This window comes from Sander vitreus, chromosome 12, assembly GCF_031162955.1.
Source record: "Sander vitreus isolate 19-12246 chromosome 12, sanVit1, whole genome shotgun sequence".
Taxonomy (NCBI): Eukaryota; Metazoa; Chordata; class Actinopteri; order Perciformes; family Percidae; genus Sander; species Sander vitreus.
Genome location: NC_135866.1, coordinates 31,066,678 through 31,078,193, shown reverse-complemented (window position 1 = coordinate 31,078,193; position 11,516 = coordinate 31,066,678). Strand labels below are relative to the sequence as shown.

At 43.7% G+C, this 11,516-nt stretch overlaps 1 protein-coding gene across 1 annotated transcript in view; it reads left to right on the top strand.

Moving 5' to 3' along the window:
• Positions 1 to 11,516, top strand: part of lamc1 (laminin, gamma 1) — a 93,584-nt gene that overhangs the window by 63,607 nt on the left and 18,461 nt on the right. The window contains exons 8-16 of the mRNA XM_078265174.1: positions 993 to 1,129; positions 1,588 to 1,710; positions 2,429 to 2,618; positions 3,469 to 3,581; positions 4,921 to 5,142; positions 6,650 to 6,838; positions 7,282 to 7,527; positions 9,019 to 9,172; positions 10,879 to 11,021. Of these exons, the coding sequence (XP_078121300.1) occupies positions 993 to 1,129; positions 1,588 to 1,710; positions 2,429 to 2,618; positions 3,469 to 3,581; positions 4,921 to 5,142; positions 6,650 to 6,838; positions 7,282 to 7,527; positions 9,019 to 9,172; positions 10,879 to 11,021 (1,517 nt within the window). The remainder of the gene's footprint in view (positions 1 to 992; positions 1,130 to 1,587; positions 1,711 to 2,428; positions 2,619 to 3,468; positions 3,582 to 4,920; positions 5,143 to 6,649; positions 6,839 to 7,281; positions 7,528 to 9,018; positions 9,173 to 10,878; positions 11,022 to 11,516) is intronic.

The window sequence follows — 11,516 nt, the reverse complement described above, 5'->3', positions numbered from 1 at the left end:
TTTTTTACTAAAGCAGTATATGAAATCTGATGTATTACCTACCACCGTTTAGTTGTTATGTGTTATTTAAGATATTTATAAAATCGCACCGTTGTTGTGAAAAAGAGAGCTGAGCCAGAAGGCAAAGCTCTCAATCTACCGGTCAGTTTTTGTTCCTACCCTCACCTATGGTCATGAAGGCTGGAGGTCATGACCGAAAGAACAAGATCCCGGGGTACAAGCGGCCGAAATGGGTTTCCTCAGGAGGGTAGCTGGCGTCTCCCTTAGAGATAGGGTGAGAAGCTCAGTTATCTGTGAGGAGCTCGGAGTAGAGCCGCTGCTCCTTCACGTCGAAGAGCCAGTTGAGGTGGTTCGGGCATCTGGTAAGGATGCCCCTGGGCGCCTCCCTAGGGAGGTGGAGGCCTCGGGGAAGACCCAGGACTAAGTGGAGGGACGTCCAGCTGGGAGGAGGCCTCGGGGAAGACCCAGGACTAGGTGGAGGGACGTCCAGCTGGGAGGAGGCCTCGGGGAAGACCCAGGACTAGGTGGAGGGATTATATCTCTAACCTGGCCTGGGAACGCCTCGGGATCCCCCAGTCGGAGCTGGTTAATGTGGCTCGGGAAAGGGAAGTTTGGGGTCCCCTGCTGGAGCTGCTACCCCCGCGACCCGACCCCGGATAAGCGGATGAAGATGGATGGATGGATAAAATATCTGGTCATGCCAGATATAATTAATTATTCCACTCATTTTTTAAACAATGCAATTACCTGTTTCAGCCACCAGGGGGCCCCTGCCCCCCCCCCCCCCAGCAAACTCATGGGTCAGACCCATCTGGTAGCGAATGTTTTCATGAATACAAATGTTGGGTGACCTTGGGTGATCTTTGTGACTTTTAAACCTTCAACTTAGGCCATTATTTTAGGAAGGTGACGATATGGCTAAGTGATAGGACGAGCCTGGCTGACCCCTGACCTCGGCGTGATGACATCATGTTCCTCTCTGTGTCCTGCAGGTGTAAGCTGGGTTACTTCAACCTGGAGCCCAGCAACCCTCAGGGCTGCACCGCCTGCTTCTGCTTCCAGCACTCGTCTGTGTGTGACAGCGCCGACGGCTTCAGCGTGCACGCCGTCAGCTCGGCCTTCCACACAGGTACACACACACACACACACACACACACACACACATACACAGGTATACACACACATACACACACAGAGACACACGCACACAGAGACACACACACACAGAGACACACACACACACACACACACACACATACACACATACAGACAGACAGACAGACACACACAGTTATACACACACACACAGGTGCACACACAGAGACACACACAGAGACAGATACACACAGTTATACACACACACACAGGTATATACACACACACACACACACACACACACAGGTATACACACACACACACACACACACAAGAAATATACACAGTAAAATATAAATAAATATGCATAGTGCAGAATATTGTCAAGTGAAGGCTTGTTGCAGAAACAGCTACATTATGGTGCTGCTGTACAGTCCTGTAACCTGTGCATGTGTGTGTCTGTGTGTGTGTGTGTGTGTGTGTGTGTGTCAGATGCCGAGCAGTGGACCGGTCAGCAGCGGGATGGATCCAGTGTCCCCGTCCAGTGGTCTCCCAGCGGACAGGAAATCTCCCTCATCTCAGACGACTACTTCCCCATGTACTTCGTAGCCCCAGGTACACAAAAACACACACACAATGTTTCTGCCGCTGACAGACTCAGATTATTATTCTAAGTGTCTGACAACATTATGAAAGGATCCCTACAGAGATAGACCTTTGAGTTAAAGAGGAAGATCCTTTTAGTTTAACATGAAACAGCCCCGAAATCACCATCACCAAACCCACCAGACTCCATGTAAATAATCAGGACTTTTAGCGTGTATAGAGCCAGCATATTTCCACCAGACTCCATGTAAATAATCAGGACTTTTAGCGTGTAGAGAGCCAGCATATTTCCACCAGACTCCATGTAAATAATCAGGACTTTTAGCGTGTATAGAGCCAGCATATCTCCACCAGACTCCATGTAAATAATCAGGACTTTTAGCGTGTATAGAGCCAGCATATCTCCACATGTAAATGGGTGGATTAAGGGTTTATTTCAACCAAACCAGAGTGGTGATTGTTGGAACAGTGGAAAGATGAACCAAGACGGCTTTTGGTAGTTTTATTTAGTTTCTGTCCACTTTGAATGAAGTGTGTTTTACGATGATAAAAGTCCTGATTATTTACATGGAGTCTGGTGGGTTTGTTCACAGTTGTATTTTGTGTTCCAACTGGAACAGGTTTACATGCTTTAAAGTTTAGGAAAACCAGAGTGAGAGAGCATCAGTCATTGTGTGTGTGTGTGTGTGTGTGTGTGTGTGTGTGTGTGTGTGTTTGTGCATGACAGAGAAGTTCCTGGGGAACCAGCTGCTGAGTTATGGGCAGAACCTGAGTCTTAGTTTCCGGGTGGACCGGCGAGACACTCGGCTGTCGGCAGAGGACTTGGTGCTGGAGGGCGCCGACCTGAGGGTGGCCGTCCCCCTCATCGCCCAGGGCAATGCCTACCCCAACGAGAACATGCAGACATACGTGTTCAGGTGAGACAGGACGGGGAAACCAGTCAGGTTGTGGTCCTTTGAACTGACAATCTGATGTGAGACTTCTAGCATACGTCAGAGTTTAGTTACGCAGATTTTCGGTCATAGTTTTTATTAAAAATGTGTTCATGTGGATGTAGTTACTGGTTTTTATTCAGTGTGACAATCTAGGTTTATTCTTGATTATTTTAGTCTTGATTTAGACTAATGGAATAAAAAGTCTGAATAGTATCTGATCTGGGTTTGAGTTTGTCAGAAGGGGGAATGAGTACAAACATGCTTAAAGCCCGAGACACACCAAGCCGATAATCGGCCGTTGGACAGTCTGGCGAGGTCGGTGACTCGAGTCAGTTTGGCCGATTTGACATGTATAATCGGGGGGCGGGCACTGCCAGCAGTCGGACTCAATGACCCATCTGATTGGTGGAGAGCTGACCAGGAAACGGGGAGCAGGATGAGCATGACTAGAGCCTCTCAACATCTGATGAAAGTCTTTTAAACTGACCTTTTGTTGATCTGAAATGAAGACAGATTCAGCTACTTTTCTGGAGAAACCAGACCCACGTGACGCGTTCGTCCAATCAGCTGCCGGTTTTCATTTTTTGGGCGACAATCCAGATTACCGCCTGCTGTTATGGAGACGTATTACGTCTCGTCTCTTCGGTGTGTTCTGAGGAACTTTCTGGACCAACTCGGGGAGACTGATCAGTCACACTGGCTTTACTGCTGTGTCTCGTAATAGTACTTAAGTAAAAGTACTATTACTTTGATGAACTTTTACTTAAGTATAAGTAAAGTAACCGGTATAATGAAAGTATAAAGCAGCTGATAAGACTTTGAATGGTTTCAGGCTCCACGACAGCACTGATTACCCCTGGAGGCCGGCCATCAGCCACGCAGACTTCCAGAAACTTCTCCACAACCTGACCGCCGTCAAGATCCGTGGCACCTACAGCGAGAGGAGTACGCACCACAGACACACACACACACACACACACACACACACACACACACACACACACACACACACACACACACACACACACACACACACACACACACACACACACACACACACACACACACACACACACACACACACACACACACACACACACACACACACATACAACCATACAGAGACACACACACACACACACACACACACACACACACACACATACAACCATACAGACACACACACATCACACACACACACACACACACACACACATACACACCATACAGCACACACACACACACACACACACACACACACACACACACACACACACACACACACACACACACACACACACACACACACACAACCATACAGACACACACACATACACACACACACACACACACACACACACCATACAGACACACACACACACACACACACACACACACACACACACACACACACACACACACACACACACACACACACACACACACATACAACCATACAGACACACACACACACACACACACACACACACACACACCATACAGACACACACACACACACACACACACACACACACACACACCATACAGACACACACACACACACACACACACACACACACACACACACACACACACACACTATACAGACACACACACACACACACACACACACACACACACACACACACACACACACACACACACACACACATACAACCATACAGACACACACACATACACACCATACAGACACACACACACACACACCACACACACACACACACACACCATACACACACACACACACATACAACCATACAGACACACACACATACAACCATACAGACACACACACATACACACCATACAGACACACACACACACACACCATACAGACACACACACACACCACACACACACACACACACATCACACACACACACACACACACACACACACACACACACACACACACACACACACACACACACACACACACACACACACCACACACACACACACACACACACACACACACACACACACACACACACACACACACACAATACAGACACACACACAGACAAACACACCACACAGACACACACACACACCACACAGACACACACCACACAGACACACACACACACACACACACCATACAGACACACACACCATACAGACACACACACACACACACTACACAAAAAGCACACAAACACACGCACACTGACGAAAAGATCTAATCCCCAAAAAAGCTATCTCTAATATATATACTGTATATCGTATCCACATTACTTTGCTAACACCTCTGTCTCTCCAGGTGCCGGTTACCTCGACAACGTCTCCTTGGTGACGGCGAAGCGAGGTCCGGGTGCTCCAGCGCGCTGGGTGGAGCGCTGCACCTGTCCTCAGGGTTACCAGGGGCAACACTGCGAGCAGTGCACGCTGGGATACCGTCGCGCCCGTCCGGAGCTCAGAGCCTTCAGCGCCTGCGAACCGTGCAACTGTAACGGACACAGCGACGCCTGCAACCCAGACTCAGGTAACACTACGCCCTCAAACATACAAACGGTCTCACTTTGCAGACCTTAAACATACAAAAGGTCTTACTTTGCAGACTTTAAACATACAAAAGGTCTTACTTTGCAGACTTTAAACATACAAACGTTACTTTGCAGACTTTAAACATACAAACGTTCTCACTTTGCAGACTTTAAACATACAAACGTTCTCACTTTGCAGACCTTAAACATACAAACGTTCTCACTTTGCAGACTTTAAACATACAAACGTTCTCACTTTGCAGACCTTAAACATACAAACGTTCATAGTTGGCAGACTTTCAACATACAAATGTTCATGCTTTGCAGACCTTAAACATACAAAAGGTCTTACTTTGCAGACTTTCAACATACAAACGTTACTTTGCAGACCTTAAGCATACAAACGTTACTTTGCAGACTTTAAACATACAAACATTACTTTGCAGACTTTCAATATACAAATGTTCATGTTTTGCAGACCTTAAACATACAAACGTTAGTTGGCAGACTTTCAACATACAAATGTTCATGCTTTGCAGACCTTAAACATACAAACGTTAGTTGGCAGACTTTCAACATACAAATGTTCATGCTTTGCAGACCTTAAACATAAAAACGTTCATACTTTGCAGACCTTAAACATACAAACGGTCTCACTTTGCAGACTTTAAACATACAAAAGGTCTTACTTTGCAGACCTTTTAACTTCTTATCAACCAACAGGAGCCCTCAGCTCCTCTGATACAGTTTTTTAAATGAAATATCAAACATGTCAAACATTTTTCAGGAAAAAGTTGTGTATTAAGACAATAAGTCTTAACACATAAAATTAAAATTTCAAGAAAAAAAGTATAAATATTTTAAAAAGAAATATATGAACATAAAAAAAAACTAAGAACCCAGCTACGTTAGATCTGAGCTCTGAAGACCGACTTACTCAGGCTGGAATGTAGTTTGTTTTTATATTTTTACTGCTTTTGGTTCTATACTTTTTATCTATTCTGTTCTTATAAAGTTGTTTATCTTATGAATATTGTCTTTTTTCTATTGTTTTGTTTAAAATGCCTTAACGTAAAGCACTGTAGAGCTGCAAAGATTATTGGGTAACTAGTCAAATTAATAAAATTTTTTATTAATCTCCAACTATTCTGATAATCCATGAATCAGTTTGAGTCATTTTTTATGTAAAAACAGGTAAACTAGTGTGATGTCAGCTTGTTAAATGTGAATATTTTCTAGTTTCTTCTGTCCTCTGGGACAGGAAACTGAATATATTTTGAGTTGTGGACAAAACAAGACATTTGTGGACGTTATCTTGGACTTTGGGAAACACTAATCAACATTTTTCACTGTTTTCTGACATTTTAGAGACCAATCCTAATCCATTCATCCAGATAATAATCCCCATAAAATAACAGTTTCAGCGCTAGAATACTCCTGCATGTTGCGTAATATTAGATGTTCAGGGTTTCATCAGTCCGTCTCTCTGTCTTTCTGTCCGTCCAGGTGCGTGCGACTGTCGGGACAACACAGCCGGTCTGAGCTGCGAGCGCTGTAAAGACGGTTTCTACGGTGACGCCACCCATGGGTCGTCAGGTGACTGTCAGCCCTGTCCCTGTCCGGCCGGAGCAACCTGCGCCGTCGTCCCCAAAACCAGAGAGGTGGTCTGCACCAACTGTCCCGCAGGAACCACAGGTACACACGGGCACACTCACGCACGCACTCACGCACGCACTCACGCACGCACGCACTCACGCACGCACGCACACTAGCAAAGTAAAACCTACTCAAACTGAAAGTTCTGGATATTTAAGATTCAAACTGATTTGACTTTCTGAGATTGAATGACTCCAGTGTGACATCATGAAACCCTGACTCCATCTGTACTGTTGTAATAATCTCTGTCCTGTGTGTGTGTGTGTGTGTGTGTGTGTGTGTGTGTGTAATCTCTGTCCTGTGTGTGTGTGTGTGTGTCTGTGCGTGTCTGTGTGTGTGTCTCTGTGTTTGTGTGTGTGTCTCTGTGTTTGTGTGTGTGTCTCTGTGTTTGTGTGTCTCTGTCTGTGTGTGTGTGTGTGTGTGTGTCTCTGTGTGCGTGTGCACGTGCGTCTGTCTGTGCGTGTGTGTGTGCGTGTGTGTAGGTAAGCGCTGCGAGCTGTGTGACGACGGTTTCTTCGGCGACCCGCTGGGTCAGAGCGGCCCGGTCCGAGCCTGCCGCGCCTGCAAGTGCAGCGACAACATCGACCCCAACGCCGTCGGCAACTGCAACCGCGAGACGGGAGAGTGCCTCAAGTGCATCCACAACACGGACGGCTTCTTCTGCGACCGCTGCATGGAGGGTTTCTACGGCAACGCCCTGGCCGCCAACATCGCTGACAAGTGCAAACGTAAGAGGAGGTTCTGACGGGGACATGCTAACGTTAGCATGCAAAAGATCCAAAAGATCACTTCATACGTTTTGAAATATTCTGACTTTTTTCCTTGAAATATTTTGACTTTATTTCTTGAAATATTTTGACTTTATTTCTTGAAATATTCTGACTTTATTTCTTGAAATATTTTGACTTTATTTCTCGAAATATTCTGACTTTATTTCTTGAAATATTTTGACTTTTTTTCTAGAAATATTTTGACTTTATTTCTTGAAATATTCTGACTTTATTTCTTGAAATATTTTGACTATTTCTTGAAATATTCTGACCTTTTTTTTAGAAATATTTTGACTTTTTTTCTAGAAATATTTTGACTTTTTTTCTTTAAATATTCTGACTTTATTTCTTGAAATATTTTGACTTTTTTTCTAGAAATATTTTGACTTTATTTCTTGAAATATTTTGACTTTATTTCTTGAAATATTTTGACTTTATTTCTTGAAATATTCTGACTTTTTTTAGAAATATTCTGACTTTTTTTAGAAATATTTTGACTTTTTTTCTTTAAATATTTTGACTTTTTGTCTTGAAATATTCTGACTATTTCTTGAAATATTCTGACTTTTTTTCTGAAATATTCTGACTTTTTTTCTTGAAATATTCTGACTTTATTTCTTTAAATATTTTGACTTTATTTCTTGAAATATTTTGACTTTATTTCTTGAAATATTTTGACTTTATTTCTTGAAATATTTAGACTTTTTGTCTTGAAATATTCTGACTATTTCTTGAAATATTCTGACTTTTTTTCTGAAATATTCTGACTTTTTTTTCTTGAAATATTCTGACTTTATTTCTTGAAATATTTTGACTTTATTTCTTGAAATATTTTGACTTTATTTCTTGAAATATTCTGACTTTATTTCTTGAAATATTTTGACTTTATTTCTTGAAATATTCTGACTTTATTTCTTGAAATATTTTGACTTTTTTTCTAGAAATATTTTGACTTTATTTCTTGAAATATTCTGACTTTATTTCTCGAAATATTCTGACTTTATTTCTCGAAATATTTTGACTTTATTTCTTGAAATATTTTGACTTTATTTCTTGAAATATTTTGACTTTATTTCTTGAAATATTCTGACTTTTTTTAGAAATATTTTGACTTTTTTTCTAGAAATATTTTGACTTTTTGTCTTGAAATATTCTGACTATTTCTTGAAATATTCTGACTTTTTTTCTGAAATATTCTGACTTTTTTTCTGAAATATTCTGACTTTATTTCTTGAAATATTCTGACTTTATTTCTTGAAATATTTTGACTTTTTTTCTTGAAATATTCTGACTTTATTTCTTGAAATATTTTGACTATTTCTTGAAATATTTTGACTTTTTTTCTTGAAATATTCTGACTTTATTTCTCGAAATATTTGACTTTTTTTTATTGAAATGAACTACCAGTTGTTGAGGAAAGTGTATGTAGCTGTCTGTGTGTGTCCACAGCGTGCTCGTGCTCGCCGCTCGGCACCGTGGGTCGGCAGACCGGCTGTTCCCAGGTCACCGGCCAGTGTCCGTGTCTCCCCAACGTGGCGGAGCGAGACTGCAGCGCCTGCCAGCCCGGCTTCTTCAACCTGCAGAGCGCTGCGGGCTGCGAACGGTCAGCATCATCATAATAACCTTCCAGCATGAGAGGCACAGGGAGAAGTCCCGCCCCTTCCTGTGTCCACCACGGGACCTTATCTGTCCCGTAGTGAACTGGGAGAGACAAAAAAATGCCTTGATCCCGTTTGAATTACCAGTCCCTCCGCAATTTCATCGCATAACATTGCATAAATATCCCGCGTATTCCATCACATTTTATAAGAAAACGTGACGCATAATCAAGGATTTTAGCCCAAAACAATCACAAAAAAACTCTTTCTGGAAGGACTGACTAATTACACACATGATGTTGGTCAGTTTACAGCACTGGTTCTCTACCTTTTTCCACTAATGTTCCCCCGTTGAACAGTGTCTTTAAGCCATGTACCCCCTAACCAGTATATATATATATATATATATATATATATAGTCTGTATAAAGAGGAAGAATACAGCGATGTCAGCGATAGATTTACTAAACTACAGCCTTGGACCTGGACAACATTTAGATGATGATGAAGAAAGGAGACAGAAACTTGGAAAAAGACGGTAGAAGGAAGGAAGGAAGGCAAGAACAGGTCGACACAAACGACAAAACCTTCAACAACCAATCAGAGGGTGGCGCATGGTTCTAAAGGGTTGACCTTAGTGTCTTCATTAATCAGAGGTGTGTTTTGGGCGTAACATTCAATCAACCAATCAGAGATCATCTCCCATTCCCTTTAAAAGCCAGGCGCGTTTGGACCTTGGAGCATTGCTGTTATGATGGAGGATCTGCACCGTAATATTTGTATCTGTAATCTTCTGCATGTGTGTGTGCTGCTGTGTGTGTGTGTGTGTGTGTGTGTGTGTGCTGCTGTGCGTCCCTGTGTGTGTAACAAGCATAGTGTGCATGTGCTGTGCACGAGCCTAGGAGCATTTTACTAATGCTCTGTTAAAATAACAATGAAATGCTGCGTTATTGACTTTAGACCAGGTTTTTGTTGGTCAATGGTGCCATCACTTCCCACTGCCTCAAGATAGCAATACGCCCAGAATGCACCTGAACACACCTCCCTGTAAGACCAACACGCCCAGAATGCACCTGAACACACCTCCCTGTAAGACCAACACGCCCAGAATGCACCTGAACACACCTCCCTGTAACACCAACACGCCCAGAATGCACCTGAACACACCTCCCTGTAACACCAACACGCCCAGAATGCACCTGAACACACCTCCCTGTAAGACCAGCACGCCCAGAATGCACCTGAACACACCTCCCTGTAACACCAACACGCCCAGAATGCACCTGAACACACCTCCCTGTAAGACCAGCACGCCCAGAATGCACCTGAACACACCTCCCGGTAAGACCAGCACGCCCAGAATGCACCTGAACACACCTCCCTGTAAGACCAGCACGCCCAGAATGCACCTGAACACACCTCCCGGTAAGACCAGCACGCCCATGGGCTACAGATGGCTGCAGGTGCATTTGCTCGTAGCTTCAGAGGGACGTCACTTAGACACTTTGGGCTGACCGGTCTTTCTAATGACGCGTTTACACAATCTGATGCTTCAACAGTTTAACCACAAACTGAGACTCTCCCCGTTCACTACCAGACACATTTTTACTGACAAAAAGTCCCACGGTGGACACAGGAAGGGTCGGGACTTTGCCCCTCTATAGTGCTTTATGACGTGTGTTCTCATTGGCTCTCCCTGATCCCGTCTACAGATGCAACTGCAATCCGATTGGCTCTACCAACGGTCAGTGTGACATCAGCTCCGGTCAGTGCGAGTGCCAGCCCGGCGTCACCGGCCTGCACTGCCAACGCTGCGAGGGAAACTTCTTCGGCTTCAGCTCGTCTGGATGCAAACGTGAGCGCACTGACATCACTGATGACATCACTGATGACATCACTGATTACATAACAGAATGTCTCTGAGTGTGTTTTCAATACTGCTGGGTATCGCCAATGATTCATGATGGATTATTTGAACCCAGCCCTAGTTTTTAAAGAACTCTGTGTGTGTGTCTCTCTGTGTGTGTGTGTGTGTGTGTGTGTGTGTGTGTGTGGTGTCTCTGTTTCTATATCTGTGTGTGTGTGTGTGTGTGTGTGTGTGTGTGTGTGTGTGTGTCTCTGTTTCTATGTGTGTTTCTCTGTGTGTACGTCTGTGTGTGTGTGTGTCTCTGTGTGTATATGTTTCTGTGTGTGTGTGTCTCTGTGTGTGTGTGTGTGTGTCTCTGTTTCTATGTCTGTGTGTGTCTCTGTGTGTGTGTGTCTCTGTTTCTATGTCTGTGTGTGTGTGTGTGTGTGTGTGTCTGTTTCTATGTGTATATGTCTGTGTGTGTGTGTCTCTCTGTGTGTATAT